This window comes from Stegostoma tigrinum, chromosome 17 (assembly GCF_030684315.1).
Source record: "Stegostoma tigrinum isolate sSteTig4 chromosome 17, sSteTig4.hap1, whole genome shotgun sequence".
Taxonomy (NCBI): Eukaryota; Metazoa; Chordata; class Chondrichthyes; order Orectolobiformes; family Stegostomatidae; genus Stegostoma; species Stegostoma tigrinum.
This window is the reverse complement of record NC_081370.1, coordinates 55,875,524-55,896,771: the sequence shown is the minus strand read 5'-3', so window position 1 is coordinate 55,896,771 and position 21,248 is coordinate 55,875,524. Positions and strand designations below refer to the sequence as shown.

General features: G+C 43.8%; 1 protein-coding gene across 4 annotated transcripts in view; it reads left to right on the top strand.

The window, feature by feature from the left end:
* Positions 1-21,248, top strand: part of LOC125459352 (leucine zipper protein 2-like) — a 333,928-nt gene that overhangs the window by 269,590 nt on the left and 43,090 nt on the right. For all 4 annotated transcript variants that reach the window (XM_048545724.2, XM_048545725.2, XM_048545722.2 and 1 more), the window contains one exon: positions 20,194-20,304. In XM_048545724.2, the coding sequence (XP_048401681.1) occupies positions 20,194-20,304 (111 nt within the window). The remainder of the gene's footprint in view (positions 1-20,193; positions 20,305-21,248) is intronic.

Genomic DNA, 21,248 nt, shown 5'->3' with positions numbered 1-21,248 from the left:
GCGTTGTCATTGTGTGAGAGTCCACAGCTTAAACCCACTCCGCTGTAGCAACATAGTAGTGGGAGTGGGCCTGTTCCACCATCAAATGAGATCATAGCTGATCTGTGGCCAAATCCATATGCCTACCTTTGGCTCATATTGCCTTAATACCTATGCTTAACAAAAATCCATGTACCTCAGATTCAAAGTTAGCAATTTAAAATTAACCAGCATCAGCTGCCATTGGTAGAGGAGAGTTCAAACCTCTACCATTCTTCTGCATGTGGGAGTACTTCCAAACACCTCTCATAGAATCCCTACAGTGTGGAAGCAGGGCATTTGTCCATTGAGCCCAGACTAACCCTCTGAAGAGCATCCCAGCTATCCCATCCTTGAAACCCTGCATTCCCGTGGCTAATCCAGTAGCCATGGACACTGCAGGCATGGCCAGTCCACCAATCTGCATATCCTTGGACTGTGGGAGGAAACCAGAGCACCCGGAGGAAACCCTGCAGACATGGGGAGAATATGCAAAGTCGCCCAAGGCCAGAATTGAATCCGGGTTCCTAGTGCTGTGAGGCAGCAGTGCTAACCAGTGAGCCACCATTCCTCCCGGAATGGTCGGACTCTAATTTTTAGAAGATGCCCCCCATACCAGCTCAAGTCTAATTCAACTTCACTCAATGTGAAGTGAAATGAGCATTGCTCCAGGCTTAGGAATATGACCTGTTGGATCGACTCTTATAAAAAGATGAGCAATAATAATTCACCAAGATACATAATTCTCTTGTTCCCAGTTAGAACTGGGTCTGAGATTATTATTAGCAAATTCAGAGAATGCTGGAAAAGCTCAGCAGGCCTGGCAGCATCTGTAGAGATAGAAACAGAGTTAATGTGTCATCTATCCTGACTATGCATCCTTCTACAATGGGGCCTCAAAAATTTCCACCTTTTCCCTCAGCCAAGGATTCCCACCATTCTCAGCGACAGGGGTCTTAGCTGTATTTCGGCCCTCATCTCTTGCCTTCATTCCCACAATGATAATACAGTTCCTCTGGTCCTCACTTATCATTCCCCCCAACCATTGCATCCAGTTTCCACCAATGCCGGTGGGATGTCATAACCAGACACACATTCCCCACCCCTCCCATGTTAGCCTTTCGCAGGGACTACTCCCTTTGGGATACCTTGGCCCTCTCCTGTTCAATTCCCAACATCCTTCAAGATCTCCCATGGTATCTTCCCCTGCAACTGCATAAGGGGTAACATTTACCGGTTTATCTCCTCCCTCCTCAGTATCCAGGGGTCCAGGCACACCTTCCAAGTGAAGCATCGCCTCCCCTGCACTTCACTCAATCCAGTCTACTGTATTCACGCTCACAATGTGCTCTCCTCTACGTTGGAGAGGCAAAATGCCAACTGGGAAACTGCTTTGCAGAACAAAACTCCTGTCCGCACAAAAGAAACTGAGTTTCAAGTTGCCTGCCAGTTCAATGCACCACTGCGTCCTCTGACTCAGGCTTGCTGCTGTGCTGTGGCACAGCTCAGCGCAAGCTGGAAGAATGGCACCCCATTTTCCACTTGGGGATCTTGCGCCTCTAGGACTCAACATTGAATTCAATAACTTGAGAGCCTGATTTCATCCTCCCACGCTTTTTACTCACCCCCATATCCAGCCATATCTTGGATTCTCCAGTATCTGCAGTTCCCGTTATCAATGTTATGGCATGGGTTGCTTTTAACTCAGTCACCTAATCCCACATACTCTTAGGCCCGTTATCACATTCAGTACATCTCACCCATTTCTCCTACACTTATTATCGCCTGTTCAGCTTTTCTTCTGTTCTGGCCTGGTGTCCATAATCATCTGGTTACCCTTCCTCTCTCATATCTCTTGGCCTCTGGGCTCCATCTCCACCTATCTGCTCATACCCGGTGCCTTTGCCCCTCAATCACTCCAAACTTCAACTTGAGCACAAGTACCACATTTTCCTAGCTGCTAGCAGTTCTGATGAAGAGCCACCAGTCTCGAAACATCAACTCTGCTTTCTTCCCACAGCTGCCATCAGACCTGCTGAGTGTCTCCAGCAATTTCCGTTTTTGTTTCAGAGCTCAAGCATCTGCAGCTGCCTGTCTTATTTGAATGTTTCAAGTCTAGCATGACTCTTCTTCAGAGATTATTATTGCCTGTCAAAATTGTACCCATGCATAAAAACGTCACAATACTTCCAGAAGAAGATTGCTCAATAGACGGCAGGGTGAAGATTCAAGCCTATGATTTCCTAAATGATGAGCCCTCCGCTCTGCTATGTCATCTCAGAGCAGATTCAGAATGAGTTGAACCAAGTGGAAGAATAATCGCCTTATATTCATGCATTTTCAAAAAGCTCATTAAGGAGTCCTAATAATGAATTTCATATTCATATTGGCTGAAGACTAGACAACAGAGGATACAAAGTACAATGCAGATTAATGCCAAGAATGGGGTTATTTCATATATTGTATCTCACAGTACTGTGTCTGGTTGGGATATTGCACAGTATTTCTTTTCCTCTCCATAAATCAGTGGACTGACAGATGAAGATAAAGACATAGAGAAGTCTTGAAATAAATCAACTCTATATCAAAAACTGTCATGGAAAAATGTGGGGTATATTTATGTGCCTTTCTTTTTTACATTCCTCTCCGTACATATCAAGTTTTAAAGGCGTTGATAAAAGCAGCTATCTAACAGACACAAATCACATATCGTGGGAAAGTGTACCAAGAGATTATCACAGGTGAAACAGACACCTTCAGCCAAATAAAAATGTTATTAAGCTTAAAAGGAAATACACTTTTATTTAAAAAATATCTTTGGCTTAATGTGCACTTGAAATGTTATTTAAACACATAATTGAATCTGTTCTGAAATAAATATTAAATGAGACATGTTAAATTGAAATTTGAAAATTTGGCAACTACAGTTACTGTGTCTCCCTGAAATTTAAACTACACCTAATTCCTGGATATAATTCTACTAAGACACCTGGTTTTATGAAATAAAGCATATTTTAATTTGCAATGCACTCCAATTTTTTTCCTCGCTTTTCAGTTCTCTCACCAAGTTCGACATGTCACTGAGCCACATTCAGTTTGGTTCAATCCTATTCCTACTAAACTGCTGGCAGCAGAAACTTCATCAGCATTCCCTCGTCTTCTGTTGCACTGAGCCGCTCTCTTTCTGAACTGCTGTAAGAATTGTCGTTCTGCTCGTTCATTTTTCAAACATTACGTAAGGAGCAAATTTCTTACACAGAGAGTCATCTGCATGCGGAATGAACGTCCTGAGGGAGTGATGGATGTGGGCACAGTTACAATGTTGAAAAGACACATAGATGAGTAAATGAATAGGAAAGGTTTGAAGGGATATGACCCAGGATCAGTCAGGAGGGGATAGATTATTTGGGGATTATGTTCACCGTGGCCTGGTTGGCTGCAATGGTCTATTTCCATGTTGTGTGACTCTATGTGATTGTCTGACTTTTAATTCAAGTCACATTCAAAACATAATGTCCAGATGATGCAATTAATTCAGACTCTCAATGCTGCTGAAAGCACAGAACTTTCTCTGCTAGATGAAGTACTCCAAGGAAGGTGAAAGCTCAAATAATTCTGATCAATATCCTGTGGTGACAGAACCTTGTGAACAGCCACTGAATTTAAACAAAAGCAAGACTCCTCAAACATCATCTAGTTATGACATTTCGAATGGCAGGATACTTTAGGGATTTCTCCCAAGATTCACAAACTGACATGCACATCTCACACAGCTCCTGTAGGCTCAACATGTCAATGAAGATGTCAATGTCAAGGAGAATGAAATGTAATCCCGTTTACTTTATTGGTTTGGAAGAGACAACTCAGCACCTTTGTCTCAAAACCTCTTGTCAAAAAAAGGACAAAGTATGCTTCTTAAAGCCATAGTATTGTTACAACAGCACACTTTGTACTAACCAGCACCTTATGAAGCAGCACTCTTGATAAACCAGCAGAAGTTATACAGCGAATACCGCAAAGTTAACTGGATTATTCTGTCCAATTATTATAGTTCTTAAAAATTATTTTCCTCAATGTAAATAACCTTGTCAAATCAAATGGTCACACAAAATATGAACAGGCAAGTCAGTTTAAGTGAATTTCTCCTCAATTAATGTGATCTCCATGATGTCTGAGCAGTCAGTTGAGGATGCAAGTGAGAAGGCTCTCACCTGGTAGGTTTTACTTAAAGCAAAGTACATTATTACTTAAGAGATTTATGCACCAACTAAAGTAAAGCAGTGGTGGATATACCACCTGTATTATGTTTCCATTACTTTGTATGTGTTTTTACACTGATTATGAGGATGTCTTGACTATCCGAAATATTTGATCAGCTACCACTCCCTGTTGCCATAGATGCCAGTTAATAAAATGCTTGCTGTACTAATATGTACTAGAACACCTAGATCCCTCTTCACCTCAGAATTCTGAAGTGAGACTCTGTTTAATTAACACTTCTTGCCAATTTGAGCAACTTCACATTTCATCACATTATAAATCTGCCAGATTTATGCCCAAGCACATAAACTATCCATATTCATCTGCACCCTCCATATATCGATGTCACGTCACACATTCCTATTTAACTTTGTGTCATCTTCAAAATTAACCAACACACCTTCAATTAAGTCATTGACATAAATTTGTCAAAAAATGAAGCCCCAGCACAGATACCTATGGGACTCTACGTGTCATAGTTTACCAATCAGTAAAAAAACCTCATTTCTCTTTACATGCCTCAGTGCCCAATTTTGGTTCGAAATACTCGAGTGAACAAGGTTCGACATCTTATTACAGTAAAGATGCTGAAAATGTATGGTCCATGTTGAGAAAACTGCTTCAAGACTGCACTTAAAAAAAACTCCAAAAAGTTGTTTGAACATATCTTCGTGAAACAAACGCAGAAGACAGACAGAAATTGCACTCGTGAATCTTGGGTATGATTCATACATGGAATACAGTTCCAGTATAGTTCACAAATTTCAATAATCTGCATGTTTGAACGGCTTTTATTTTATCAGCCAAAAAGCAGCTTCCAATCTTTCAGAAAGCTGCTTGGCTGCAGTTTACAAATCATTGCATGTGCCTTATACTCTGATGCATGGTATCCTTGCGAAAGTAAATGGAAGGAACTTGCACTTATCGAGAGCTTTTCACAGCAACAGACTGTTGCAAAACTCAGTCATCTTAGTCAACATTGATTGTAATGTAGTCAAATCTAGTTGGTATTTTATACACATCAAAAAGCCCGCACACAAACAGAAACATAGAAAAACAGGAGCAGGATTTGGCTAGTCAGCCAATTATCCCAGCTCCACCATTCAATATGATCATGACTGATCACCCAACTCAGTTTCTGCTTCTTCAAATACTCTTTGACCCCTTTGGCCCTTAGAAACTTATTTCACTCCTTGAAGAAAACATTCTGTGTTTTGCCCTCATACGCTATCTGTTGCAGGGAATTCCACAGGCTCACCACTTTGTGGGAATTCTCCTCATCACAGTTCTAAATAGCCTGCTCATATCTTTAAACAGTGACCCCTGGTTTTGGACTCTCCAGTCACTGGCAACATCCTTCCTCTGTTTACCGTATCTAGTTCTGTTTTCTACCTTCATTCTTCTTATCTGCAGTGAATATAGCCCTGACCAATCTAATATATCTTCATGCCAGTCCTGCCTTCCCAGGGACCAGTCTGACAAATCTTCATCACACTCCTTCCAGAGCCAAAATATCTTTCCTCAGGTATGGAAACCAAAACTGCACGTAATATTTCAGTTGTGATTTCACTGAGGACACTGCTCAGTGGTTAGCGCTGCTGCCTCACAACACCAGGAATCTGGGTTTGATTCCACCGTTGGACGACTGTCTGTGTGGAGTTTGCACATTCTCCCTGTGTCTGCGTGGGTTTCCTCTTGGTGCTCCAGTTTCCTCCCACAGTCCAAAGATGGATTGGCCATGTTAAATTGCCCATCGTGTTCAGGGATGTGTAGATTAGGTAGACTATATTGGGTGGATCTAGTTGGGATGCTCTGAGGGTTGGTGTGGACCTGTTGGGCCAAAGGACCTGTTTCTGCACTGTAGGGATCCTCTCTCCTGCACTTGAACTGTCTCACTGTGAAGGCCAATACACCAGTTACCTTCCTCACCACCTTCTGCAATGCCTGGTAATTTAACAGGATAATTTGGTTTCAGTACAGTTTGTTAAGGGATACATGTTGGTGAGTGCTTTAACCAAACTTGTTTATTATCCTTAAAGTGGGCTGATTGGAGGTTTGCATCCATGGAGAAGGCAGGGCAGGGATTCATTCCAATGGAGCAGTGCACCAACACAGTCCAACGCGGTGGCTAAGAACTGCACTGAAGGACTGCATGTTTCAGTTCTGATGGTGGCAGGAATCGAGGTAGAAGTGTGATAGAGGATCCCACTGAAATAACAGGAAGCCTCTTTGGGACACATCCTGAATCTATTCCAGTGCTGGGGAAGTTTCTGAACAACAGAGCAACTGGAAACCGGATTAGCAACCATCATTTGGACTCATTTGGAGTTTTTGGGCCCTTCAGTATTTTGCCAATAGGAGAGTGATCCTTAGAGATGCGTCCCCTTGGTGGTGGCCTGGAGATGGAGGGGTCCACATGATGTAAAGGCAAATCTCCCATAATCTGAACACTTGTCCTGGAGTACAGCAATTTATGTTTGAAGTTCCGAGAGGTCTGGCCAGGGTAGATTGGAAGAAGGTTAAACCATTCATGGAAGCATCTGGAGAACAAAATTGGGACTGTTCTCCTTGCAAAGAAGAAGGCTAAAGGGAGAATGGCTAGAGATTTTCAATACCATGAGCAAGCTGATAGAATAGTTAGGGAGAAGATGTTCCTGCTTGGAACGGAACAAGACAGCAGAGATTTAAAGTGATGCACAAAAGAAGCAAGGGTGATGTGAGAAAAGACGTTTTCACACAGTAGTTTGTTAGGATATGGAATACATCACCTGGAAATGTGATGGAGGCAGACTAAGTTGAGGTATCCAAAACAACATTGGATGATTATTTAGACAGTATTGGCTTGCAGGGTTACAGGGAGAGAGGTAGGTGACTGGCACCACGTGATAATGTTCATCTGAAGAGCCAATGTGAGCATGATGGGCTGAATAGTCTAAGTCTGCACTGCCACAGTTCCGCAAATCTGTGAGCGTTGATTTAAAGTGACTGGGAAAACAGCCAAAGACAGCATTTCGATAAAGTATTTTTGATAAGCGAGGGATTAAGGTTTTTCTGAAATATATGTTGCAGCTCTCTCTAGGTTTGGAAAATGCTGGCTAAGAGTGTGTTGGTACCAGGTTCAATCATTGCTTTCGAAATATTACCAGATAATTAGATTCTCAGAGATGTATAGTACGGAAACAGACCATTCGGTCTAACTTGTCCATGCCAACCAGATATCCTAAATAAATCCATTCCCATTTGCCAGCCTTTGGTTGATATCCCACTAACCTCTTCCTATTCATTTACCCAGTCAAATGCCTCTTAAATGTTACAATGATACCAGCTTCCACCACTTCCTCTGGCAGTTCAATTCATACCTGCACCACCCTCTGCATGAAAATGTTGCCGCTTAGGTCCATTTTAAAATGTTTCCCCTCTCACGTTAAACATATGCCCTCTAGTTTAGGATTCCCCCACCCTGGGGATAAGACCTTGTCTATTTAGCCTATCTATGCCTCTCATGATTTTGTAAACATCTAAAAGGCTACCCCTCACCCTTTGTTGCTCCAGAGAAAATGGCCCCAGCCTATTCGGCCTTTCCCTACAGCTCAAATCCTCCAATGCTGACAATATCCTTATAAATCTTTTCTGAACCCTTTCAAGTTTCACAACGTCTTTCCTATAGCAGGAAGAACGGAATTGCATGCAGTTTTCTAAAAGGGGCCTAACCAATGTCCTGCACAGCCACAACACAACTTCCCAACACCTATACTCAATATGCTGACCAGTAAAGGTAGGCATATCTTCACTGACCTGTCTACCTGTGACTCCACTTTCAAGGAACCATGAAACTGCACACCAAAATCTCTTTGTTCAGCAACACTCCCCAGGATCTTACCGTTAAGTGTATAAGTCCTGCCCTGATCTGTCTTTCCAAAATTCTCTGAAGGAAATACATTTGTAAGACATTGGGCCAAATGCCGGGTACTGGGACTGAGTTAGTTTTGTAAGGTAGGGAAATGCACACAATGGATTGAACGGTCATCTTTTGTGTTACAACTATTCCACAATTCTCCTGTTGGATTCTATCGGACATGTACTTTGAGCTGAACATCCAGCAGATCTACAATCTCAAAATAAAAATCCTAATAGCTCAATAAAAATGGAAAAAAAACTGTGGATGCTGTATAAATCACAAACAAAAACAGAAGTTGCTGGAAAAGCTCAGCAGGTCTGGCAGCGTCTGTGAAGAGAAATCAGAGTTAACGTTTTAGGTCCGATGACCCAGAGTTCTGAGGAAGGGTCATCGGACCTGAAACGTTAACTCTGATTTCTCTCCACAGACGCCGCCAGACCTGCTGAGCTTTTCCAGCAACTTCTGTTCTTGTTTCGCCCGAGCAGTTACTTGTGCTGCCAGAAGTGAGCACTCACCCTTCCCATCAGCTCTCCACCTGCGTAAGGAATGACATTACACTGAGCTGTGCTTTGTGCACGCTTCTGAAAACATGTGTATTACCTCATTGATACTAATGATCATTGTAAGGTAAATGAGGTGTTGCAAAATATCTTGCCAAATCATTTATTCCCTTAAAATAAGGCTATTAAACAAGGTAGAGCATTCTGGTCATGGCACTTGTCCCAGTTTATTGGTGTCAGCATCATTATTTTTCATTCATACCTTTTTTTGAGTGTTATAACCAGGTGAGGAGGAATAAACTACACCCCCTTCTAATTCTCCCACTCTTTGTTCAACCACGACAAGTTTTTACTTTACAATGTAGAGAGGATATTGGCAATTCTGTCAGTGTCCCACTGTTAACATGTTGAGGCCGTGAAGAATTTACACCAACTGGTTACCTTAGGTTAAGCAAAAAATGATTGTTGAAACCATGCTTTCCAGAGCTCAGAAAGACCAAGCAATCAAACCTGGTTTATATAGTGACATATGATTGCCTAGACCCACACACAGACTCACTCTCAATTAGTCACTCACACACTCACTGTGGGATAAGAGGCTAGACATATTAGATTTTTGTAATCCAAAGAAGTTAGAGCAAAGGTACATTGGGTTATTTGTTCCTTATCTGTTCTTGATGCACTGAGTTCAATGTTAATATCGTGTAGATCAGTTGAGGAGATAGCAGTGTAATAGCACTATCACCGAGCTATTAATTTGAAACCCAAGGCTAATATTCTGAAGTAAAAAAGAACAAAGAACTGCAGATGCTGGAAATCAGAAAAATAAACAGAAATTGCTGGAAAAAACTCAGATCACTAGCCTCAAAATGTTAACTCTGTGTTATGTCCACAGATGATGCCAGACCTGCTGAGTTTTTCCAGCAATTTCTGTTTCTGTTTCTAGTATTCTGTGAACATGGGTTAGAATCCCACCCTGGATAGATGGATCTAGGCATTATAGTGTGTGAGTCAGAGAGGTTTAGTTTGCAGGTGCAGCAAGTAATTAGGAAAGCAAATAGTTTATTGCTTTTCATAATATATTTTTACATTATAGCGTTTTGTTTATGGTGAGGAAATTTTAAAATAAAAATCAGGAGTTATATTTCAATTGTGCATGGCATTGGTGAAATCACATCTGGAGAACTGATCTGGAGTACATCTGGAATACTGGAGTTCTGAGGAAGGGTCACTGGACCTGAAATGTTGACTCTGATTTGTAACACATGCCAGACATGCTGTGTTTTTCCAGCAATTTCTGTTTTTGTTTCTGGAGTATTAGGTACATAATTGGTCTCCTTATTTTAAAAAAGGTGAATGCATTGGATGCTGTTCAAAGAAGGTTTGCCAGACTAACAGCTGGAATGTGTGGGTGGTCAAAACATGAGGATGTTTTCTTTTATGGGAAATGCAAGAGCTAGGGTTATTTTTAAATAAGGGATGATCCATTTAATATAGATATAAGGCAAATTTGTTTCTCACAGATGTGTGATCAGTCTTGGAAAGCGGTGGAAGCAGAGTGTTTGAATCTCTTTGTGGCCGAGTTCAATAAATTCTCAATAAATGAGGAAATGCGAGTTACCGTGGGCAGATGGAAGTGTCGAACAATTAGATCAGCAATGATAATAAAATGTGAGGCTGGATGAACACAGCAGGCCAAGCAGCATCTCAGGAGCACAAAAGCTGACGTTTCGGGCCTAGACCCTTGAAGGGTCTAGGCCCGAAACGTCAGCTTTTGTGCTCCTGAGATGCTGCTTGGCCTGCTGTGTTCATCCAGCCCCACATTTTATTATCTTGGAATTCTCCAGCATCTGCAGTTCCCATTATCTCTAGATCAGCAATGATTTGGCTCAAGGGTTGAATGATTTACTCCTGCTCTTACTTTGTACCTCATTTGAGTCAGCCATTCAGTTCCTCAGCCTTGTTCCATCATTCTAGGTAGTGATTAATCATTTATCTCAACACCATTTTCCTACACTATCCTCATTTTTTTTTTCTAAGACTGTTATCCTTGGCTCTAAGTGGCCTTAACCAATGGAAACATCCTTTTTTTCACCAACCTTGTTTAGTTTCAATTAGATTATCTCTCTTTCAATGTTCTGGAGAATCTGGGGCTAGCTTCCTTACTCACGCTTCATGGGGCAGTCTTGCCATCTCAGAAATCAGTCCGTCAGATGTTACTCACTGGAAAGTATAACCTTCCTAAACTGCACAAAGTTTTTCAGGCGCACTCTCACTAAAGTTCAACACAAAATGTAAACCATCTTTACTCCTGTGCTCGTTACTTGGTGATAAATACTACTTAAAATTTCAGAGAACAAGGACACCTAAATCCTTTTAGACATGAATACTTACCAATCTCTTGCTATTTAAGAAACATTCTGTACCTCTGTTCCATCCACCAAACTGGATTACCCTTATCCATGTACTCTTCCATCTGCCATGTTTCACTAAGCCTTCCTAAATCTCCTAGAAGCTTCTTTGCACCATCCTCACAACTCATATTCCCACCCATCTTTATTTTATCTGTAAATTTGGAAATGCTACAATTGACCTCCGCATTGAAATAATTGATTTGATTGTGAAGAGCTGAGTCGCAAGCATTGACCCTTGTTATAACTGACTGCTGCAAGCTGCTGACCAGAGAATGGAGGAGAGTGAGAATGAGGAGATTTTATTAATTTTGAAATGCACATAAACCCCACTATTCTTCCTGTCAGAGGAACCAGGCCTCTAGGTTAATCTATTCGGCCAGTCCACAATTTGGAACAAAATACAAAGATCTAAAGCTGTGTCATAGCTGTCCACTCAGTCAGAGCGCAGGTAGGGGGTGGTAGGGATTATTCAGTGGGAAGGGTGGGGCAGACAGGTGGGAGAGGAGATGGACAGGTTATGTCAGGTCAAGGAGGCAGGAGGGAGAATGAAAGGGGCTGAGGAAAGGTAGGTGGGGTGGTGATAAGTGGATGCAGGTAGGGGATAGTTGGGATTGGTCAGTGGGAAGGGTAGGGCAGATTAAGCGGGGAAGAAGATAGACAGGTTGCGTCCGGTCAAGGAGGCAGGGATGAGAGGGAGGTTTGTATGTGGCTTGAGGCTGGGATAGGGAGATTTTAAAACTAGTGAATTCTCTGTTCAGGCCATCAGGCTGGATGCTCCTGACGTAAAATATGCGATGTTTCTCCTCCAGTTTGCGGGTGGTGTCATTGTGGCACTGGAGGAGGTCGAGAAAGGACATGTCCTCAAGGGATTGGGAGGGGTTGTTAAAATGGCTGGTGACTGGAAGGTTTTGTTTGTCGTGCACAGAGCGCAGATGTTCTACAAAGCGGTCTCCGAGCCTCCGCTTGGTCTTACCGATGTAGAGGAGGCCACATCGGGAAAAGCGGATACAATAGACCAAGTTGACAGATGTGCAGGTGAACATCTGTCTGATATGGAAGGTTTTCTTGGGGCCTGGGATGGAGGTGAAGGGGGAGGTTTAGGGGCAGATGCAGCACCTCCTGTGGTTGCAGGGAAAGGTTCTGGGGATAGTGGGGAGTGTGGAGAGGACGAGAGAGTCGCAGAGAGACCGGTCCCTATGAAAGGCAGACCGGGGGTTGGGGAGGGAAATATCTCTTTGGTTATGAGGTTGAATTGTAAGTGGTAGAAGTTAGGAACGATGATGCGCTGGACGAGGAGATTGGTGGGGTGATATGTGAGGGCAAGGGTGATTCTGTCTTTGTTTTTGGTGGGGGGAGGTTGTTTGATGGGAGAAATGCAGGAAATGCAAGAGATGTGGTTGAGGGCATTTTTGATCACAGGAGGGGGCAAGTTATGTTCTCGAAATAAGAGGACTTCTGGGGTGCGCAGGAAGTGGAACACCCCATCTTTGGAGCAGATGTGCAGAGATAGAGGACTTGGGAATAGGGGATCACATTCGTGCAGGAAGGTGGGTGAGAAGAGGTAGCCTCGGTAGCTGTGGGAGTCGGTGGGTTTGAAATAGATGACAGTGTGAGGTGGTTACCAGAGATGGAGATGGAGAGGTCCAGGAAGGGGAGGGAGATATCGGAGATGGTCCAGGTGAATTTGAGATAATGGGAACTTCAGATGCTGGAGAATCCAAGATAACAAAGTGTGGAGCTGGATGAACACAGCAGGCCAAGCAGCATCTCAGGGGCACAAAAGCTGACATTTCGGGCCGAGACCCTTCATCAGAGAGGGGGATGGGGAGCGGGAACTGGAATAAATAGGGAGAGAGGGGGAGGCGGACCGAAGATGGAGAGAAAATAAGATAGGTAGAGAGGAGAGTATAGGTGAGGAGGTAGGGAGGGAATAGGTCAACCCAGGGAAGATGGACAGGTCAAGGAGGTGGGATGAGGTGGTAGGTAGGAAATGGAGGTGCTGCTTGAGGTGGGAGGAAGGGATGGGTGAGAGGAAGAACAGGTTAGGGAGGCAGAGACAGGCTGGGCTGGTTTTGGGATGCAGTGGGGGGAGGAGGGGAAGAACTGGGCTGGTTTTGGGATGCAGTGGGGGAAGGGGAGATTTTGAAGCTGGTGAAGTCCTCATTGATACCATTGGGCTGCAGCGTTCCCAAGCGGAATATGAGTTGCTGTTCCTGCAACCTTCGGGTGGCATCATTGTGGCACTGCAGGAGGCCCATGATGGACATATCATCTAAAGAATAGGAGGGGGAGTTGAAATGGTTTGCGACTGGGAGGTGCAGTTGTTTGTTGCGAACCGAGCGGAGGTGTTCTGCAAAGCGGTCCCCAAGCCTCCGCTTGGTTTCCCCAATGTAGAGGAAGCCACACCGGGTGCAATGGATACAATATACCACATTGGCAGATGTGCAGGAGAACATCTGCTTGATATGGAAGGTCATCTTGGGGCCTGGGATAGGGTTGAGGGAGGAGGTGTGGGGGCAAGTGTAGCACTTCCTGCGGTTGCAGGGGAAGGTGCCAGGTGTGGTGGGGTTGGAGGGCAGTGTGGAGCGGACAAGGGAGTCACGGAGAGACTGGTCTCTCCGGAAGGCAGACAAGGGTGGGGATGGAAAAATGTCTTGGGTGGTGGGGTCGGATTGTAGATGGCGGAAGTGTTAGAGGATGATACGTTGTATCCGGAGGTTGGTGGGGTGGTGTATGAGGACGAGGGGGATCCTCTGGGGGTGGTTGTGGCGGGGGCAGGGTGTGAGGGATATGTTGCGGGAAATGTGGGAGACGTGGTCAAGGGCGTTCTCGACCACTGTGGGGGGAAAGTTGCAGCCCTTGAAGAACGAGGACATCTGGGATGTGCGGGAGTGGAATGCCTCATCCTGGGAGCAGATGCGGCAGAGGTGGAGGAATTGGGAATAGGGGATGGAATTTTTGCAGGAGGGTGGGTGGGAGGAGGTGTATTTTAGGTAGCTGTGGGAGTCAGTGGGCATCTGTTTCTAGCTGGTTACCTGAGATGGAGACTGAGAGGTCCAGGGAGGTGAGGGATGTGCTGGAGATGGCCCAGGTGAACTGAAGGTTGGGGTGGAAGGTGTTGGTGAAGTGGATGAACTGTTCAAGCTCCTCTGGGGAGCAAGAGGCGGCGCCGATACAGTCATCAATGTAACGGAGGAAGAGGTGGGGTTTGGGCCCTGTGTAGGTGCGGAGGAGGGACTGTTCCACGTAACCTACAAAGAGGCAGGCATAGCTTGGGCCCATGCAGGTGCCCATGGCCACCCCCTTTGTCTGTAGGAAGTGGGAGGAATCGAAAGAGAAGTTGTTGAGGGTGAGGACGAGTTTGGCAAGGCGGATGAGGGTGTCAGTGGAGGGGGCTTGTGAATCCTCCTAGTGGAGGTGAATTTGAGGTTGGAGTGAAGTGTGTTAGTAAAGTTAATGAACTGTTCAAACTGCTCATGGGAGCATGAGGCAGTGCTGATCCAGTCATCAATATTGCGGAGGAAGAGGTACAGGATGGTGCAGGTGTAACAGCAGAAAAGGGACCGTTCCACATATCCTACAAAGAGACAGATGTAGCCCAGACCCATATGGGTGCCCATAACCACTCCCTTAGTTTGTAAGAAGTAGGAAGAGTTAAAGGAGAAGTTGTTAATGGTAAGGACAAGCTCCATTAACTAGATCAGGGTGTCAGTGCAGGGGTATTGGTCAGGCCTGTGGGAGAGGAAGAAGCGGGGGGCTTTTAGGTCATCTGTGTGGGGCATGCAAGTGCACAGGGATTGGACGTCCGTAGTGAAGATGCGGCCTTAGAAGCCAATGAATTGGAGGAGGTGGAGGCATGAGTAGTATGTAGGTGGGAAGTTCCTGGACCGGGGGCACAAGACAGTGTTGAGGGAAGGGAAGATCAGTTCAGAGGGGCAGGAGCAGGCAGAGACAATGGGTCGGCCAGGGCAGTTGGGTTTGTGGATTTTGGGAGGGAGATAGAAACGGGCGATGTGGGGTTAGGAACGATGAGGTTGGAGGCTGTGGGTGGGAGGTTACCTGAGGTGATGAGGTAGTGAATGGTTTGAGAGATGATGATTTGGTGGTCAGGGGTAGGTCATGATTAAGGGGGCCGTAGAAGGAGGTGTCAGAGTGTTGGCACCTGGCCTCCGCGATATAGAGGCCATTGCTCAATATCAGTACTGTGTGCCCCCCCTGCACCAGTGGGTTTGATGGTGAGGTTGAGGCTGGAGTGGAGGGCTGCATGTTCTGCGGGGAGAGATTGGAGTGGGTGAGAGGGGTGGAGAGGTTGAGGTGATCAATGTCACGATGGCAGCTGGAGATGAAGAGGTCGACGGAGGTAGGTGGCCTTGGGGCAGCGTCCAGGAGGAGGGGGTGTATCGGAGGCATGAGAAACTGTCTTTAGAGGGTGGGTTAGACTCATGGTTAAAGAAGTAAGCACGGAGGGTGGAGGTGACGAGAAAAGTGTTTGATGTCCAGGCGTGAGCGGTATTCATTGATGAGTGGGTGGAAGCAGGTAGGGGATAATAGTTTTTTTCAACTAGCGATCTGTGTGGGACTTTATTAAAATATTCTGAAAATCCAAACACATCACACTCACTGATTCCCCTTATCTACTCTGCCAGTAACATTCTGAAAAAAAAATTGTAAAACATACTTCCCTATTCATAATTTCACGTTGACGCTGCCCGAACAGATTGTTATTTTCTAGGTGCTGTTATCACATCATTTCTAGCAGATTCTAATATTTTCCCTAATACCCCTGCCAGGCTAACAGGTATATAGTACTCCGTTTTCCTTCACCCTCCTACCGTAAATAAATGTGTTAGATTGGTCAGCTTCCGATTTGCAGATGCCACTCCATAATCTGTGGAATTTTGAAAGTTGACCGCAAATGAATGCACCCACTACCTCAATCAACCCCTCTTTCCAAACTTATCAGGTCCCAGGGATTTGTTAATTTTTAGTCTCAATTCGTCCAATATTACTTTGATTTTATACTACTTCCCTTCAGATCATCATTCTCACCAGTTCCTCGAATTGCTAACTTGACCCAAACAGATTCTGCACCTCTGATAATGGGAATTATTCCATCCCCACCCTTGTCTGCTTTCCGGAGAGACCACTCTCTCCGTGACTCCCTTGTTCGCTCCACACTGCCCTCCAACCCCACCACACCCGGCACCTTCCCCTGCAACCGCAGGAAATGCTACACTTGCCCCCACACCTCCTCCCTCACCCCTATCCCAGGCCCCAAGATGACTTTCCATATCAAGCAGAGGTTCACCTGCACATCTGCCAATGTGGTATACTGCATCCATTGTACCCGGTGTGGCTTCCTCTACATTGGGGAAACCAAGCGGAGGCTTGGGGACCGCTTTGCGGAACACCTCCGCTCAGTTCGCAATAAACAACTGCACCTCCCAGTCGCAAACCATTTCCACTCCTCCTCCCATTCTTTAGATGACATGTCCATCATGGGCCTCCTGCAGTGCCACAATGATGCCACCCGAAGGTTGCAGGAACAGCAATTCATATTCCGCTTGGGAACTCTGCAGCCCAATGGTATCAATGTGGACTTCGCCAGCTTCAAAATCTCCCCTTCCCTCACCGCATCCCAAAACCAGCCCAGTTCATCCCCTCCCCCCACTGCACCACACAACCAGCCCAGCTCTTCCCCTCCACCCACTGCATCCCAAAACCAGTCCAACCTGTCTCTGCCTCCCTAACCTGTTCTTCCTCTCACCCATCCCTTCCTCCCACCCCAAGCCACACCTCCATCTCCTACCTACTAACCTCATCCCACCTCCTTGACCTGTCCGTCTTCCCTGGACTGACGTATCCCCTCCCTACCTCCCCACCTATACTCTCCTCTCCATCTATCTTCTTTTCTCTCCATCTTCGGTCCGCCTCCCCCTCTCTCCCTATTTATTCCAGAACCCTCACCCCATCCCCCTCTCTGATGAAGGGTCTAGGCCCGAAACATCAGCTTTTGTGCTCCTGAGATGCTGCTGGGCCTGCTGTGTTCATCCAGCCTCACATTTTATTATCTCAGATTCTGCACCTCATTCTTTTAGTGTATAATCCTCTCTTACGAATGTGATGACCTCATCTCTTATTAACAGAAGCATCCCTCTATCTTTTTTTTAAAAAATCTTGTTCATGGGTTGCGGGTGTCTCTGACTGGGCCAGCATTTCCTCCACATTCCAATTGCCCAGAGGGCAGTTAGGAATCAGCCACATCACTGTAGGTCTGGAGCCACAAGTATGCCAGGTAAAGATGGCAGATTTCCTACATTTATTCAACAAACAGAAACCCCTGCTGTTTAAAATATATATTAAAGCTGTGTGTGCCTTTTTTAAAAAGTTACAGCTACAACTACTTGCCTTATATAGTATCTACAACAAAATAAACTGTCCCAAGGTATTGGTTAAATTTGAGATGCTAAGGAGATTTCAGTTAATATAGCACCGATATTGTGAAAAGCTGTAGGGCTGGAGGAGATTACATAAATAGGGAGGAATGAGACTATGGAGAGTCGCATGGTGAGACTCAAGGATAAGAATTTTACAACCAAAATTTTAAAATTAAATTTTAAAATTAAAATTTAAAATTGGCTTAACCAGGAGCCAATCAAACAGCAAAGAGAGGGACGATGGACGAATGGGACTCCATGTGAGTTAAGACCTCGTGGTTTGGAAGAATTCAGGAAGAACACTTTTTTAAAAAACCCCAATGTTTTTGATTAAGTACCTTTGTATGATCACCAGATATTTAGAATTAGAACATCAATTATTTAATGGCATTATATCATAGAGTTGGCAAAATTCCTGAATAACCAGGAAGGACAAGTTAAAAATAAACAAGATTTACAGATTCAGTGAAAGTGAAACGTGGGCGTCGTTAGAAAATGCTACGTGTAAACCTGGCATTCGTAGACTTACGTAAGGAAGTGAGTGAATTAGGCTATTTCACTTATCAAACTTTACTCTTTTCACACTCAGTGCAGAACAGCATCAATTATGGATTGTTCCAGCTGAGCAAAAATCTCTTCATCCTCTGCCTAACTCACACGTGGAACTAGATCTATTAGCATTTCAATTACTTTCAATCTGCTTGGTCAACAGTTATCAAAGCTGTTCCATGTCATCAAGTGACCCAGAGCTTTAAACCTTTCTAACATTCGACTTCATTTAAACTGTATCTTTTGTAGAGGGAAGAATTAAATTGAAAACTAAATCAAGCCTGGTTGGATGTTGAAACTGTAAATGCTCATTGCCCTGCCTAAATAATCTGCTAGCCTCAGTCTTATGTATCACCTCAATTTTAGCGAAATAAGCTTTGTCTCAATCTATCTTTTTCTTGCAAAAATAAGCTGAATTGCCATTCTGTATATCCATGACTCGCTTCACTAACACCTGCAATCACCCGCTTTTTCTTTTAATTCTTTGCAAGATAGGAGATAGAGTTAGTAACATTGGAATCAGATTTATTTCCTTACATTTCTCAGAATGTTCCAGTAGCTATGAAAACTACTTATTAATCTCAAGAAGAGCATTGTTAATTTCTTCCTTCACTTCTTCCTTCTCCAATGCAATCCTTCTGATGTAGAACCCTTGAGGTTTTTGCAGGCTGATGGGCCAAATAGCCTTCTTCCATGCTGGATATTCTGTGATTCTATATGTGCCACCAGTGGTGGAAAATTAAATAGGCAAGTAAAGCAGCAAAGACTGTAAATTTCATTAATTTCATGCTGTTAGGTTGATTCCCAGGGGTAGGTTGCTACTTCGTATTGATGGCAGTGAGCAACAAGACAGACAGGCAGGTAGCAGTATGCAGTGACAAAACAAAAACCAAAAGAACTGCGGATTCTCTGAATCAGGAACAAAAAATAAAATTACCAGAAAAGCATTAGGTCTGGCAGCAACTGTGAAGTTAGAAACAGAGTTATCGTTTCAGGCTACCCTTCCCAAAGGAAGGTGACTCTTCCTCAGAATGTGTAGTGTGCAGCATTGTTTTCCCTGGGAATTCCACATCCATGTCATGGCTTTAAGGCAGTGGTATGTACTTGGAATTCTCCCTATGTACCCTTCCAACTGTATTTCATACAAAGTTAGGCTAGTATGAAGGTATTGATAAAAAAGAAATGGCACCTTATCTGCAACATTGTAAATAGCAATAATTGTAACCAACTTCATCCACCTTGTCACCTGAACTACAGCCAAGAACTTCTCATTTAAACATGCAAATTCATGCAGTCAGTATATGCGCATTATGCTGAAATTAATTAAATCTACTTTTAATCAAAATCCACATAATCATATGTGCAAACCCGTCACAATGCTCTATTATGTCAATGGATATTAGCCTGTGTGTTCCTGTCAGCATCTATGTGCAAAAGAAGCGTTGCCTGCCTTCGATTGTTTTATCTCTCGGGATGTCTAAGGGTAGATAGGCATAATGTAATGAAGTGGCTCAAATGCTGAGCTTCAATAGGAAGAATATGCCTTGTGTCTATGATTATATGATTGTATTTTCCTGTATATTACTCAGGTAAGCAGAAAGGAAGACTGTCATACTTATAGCAAAAAAATTAACCACACTCCCAGTCTCTTATTTTGAAATCTGTTTTAAACAGTACTGAGCATTTTATTAAAAAGTGATTTACTCACGGATATTGTGTGGCAACAACCGATAATATAATCTGGTTAGAGTTCATGATTTTAAAATTAAAATATCAGGGTTGACAATGCATTGCGTACAAGATCTGTAAACGTATTCTCCGGATCTCGCATTCAATGTGAGTTCCACTTCAATGGAATAAATCAACCTTGTGAAGTTACCTTGCTCTTTGTTTTTGTTCATTTTGCTGGTCCAAAGCAAGTGTTTTCTTGCTGATATCTTAAAAGTAAAATCACTAATTATATTTGTGAACATAGCGAAAAATGTGCTCATGTTTAAGAATAATAAATAAAATTATCTCCTGCCCTCTGTTCAGCATATTTTAATTTGTTCTTCCTCCACAAGCATTCAGGCAGCTTTGTGAGGATGAGAAAAAGATTTGTTTTCTTTCTCTCCTAGATCCCGGACACCTCCCAAATTGAAAATACCGGCTCACCAAGAAAAGGGATGTTTCCCAATGTGACCACAAACAGCAGTGATCAAGATTTAGTGGATTGCAGCTCTCACAATGTAAGTTCAACACAGATAACAAAGTGTGGGGTTGGATGAACACAGCAGGCCCAGCAGCATCTCAGGAGCACAAAAGCTGACGTTTCGGGCCTGGACCCTTCATCAGAGGTGCTCCTGAGATGCTGCTTGGCCTGCTGTGTTCATCCAGCCTCACATTTTATTATCTTGGAATTCTCCAGCATCTGCAGTTCCCATTATCTCTGTAAGTTCAACACAGTGTGGGATTAAAGGTTAATGTGTGATGAGCAACATAATTTAACAGATGCCCTTTGTTTCTGGTCATTCACTGAGTAGGTAAATAATGCCTCAGCAATGTGAAATTATTTCTTCCCATCTCAGCATTGTATAATAAATTCAAGTGCGTTTTCTGTGTGCACAGAATTGTGGACTGGGGATTGGTTTGTGTCAGGTACCTGTATATCAACATTGGATGGAGAAAGTGAATCTATATCAAGTCTATGGGTTTTCTTTCAATTACTTGTAAATAACCTTCATTCTGCAAATCCAAATTGTTCTCAAAAGATAAGCTGACTTCAGGTTTGACCTAAATAAAGATCAGTTCACAGATATGCAGAATTTCTAGGTGTAGAATAAAGCTATTCAGCCCAGCTTGCCGGATCTGGCTATCCATTGCACGCAATGCCATTCCCCCACCTTCTCAGCAGTGCCTTGCATATTCCTGCTTTCCCAATTAACATCCAATTCCCTCTTAAGTGCCTTGATTGAACCTGTCACCTCCACATTCTCAGGCAGTGCATTCCAGGTCCTAGCCATTTACTGCATTAAAAAAGGGTAAATGACGGCCAAGCGGAATTATGGTGGAACTGTTAAATCCAGAGACCCAGGTAAATTTGTTGGGACGCCAGCCCCAAACCTCCCACTGCAGATGGTGAAATTTGAAGTCAATAAAAATCTGGAATTAAGAATCGGATGATGACAATGAA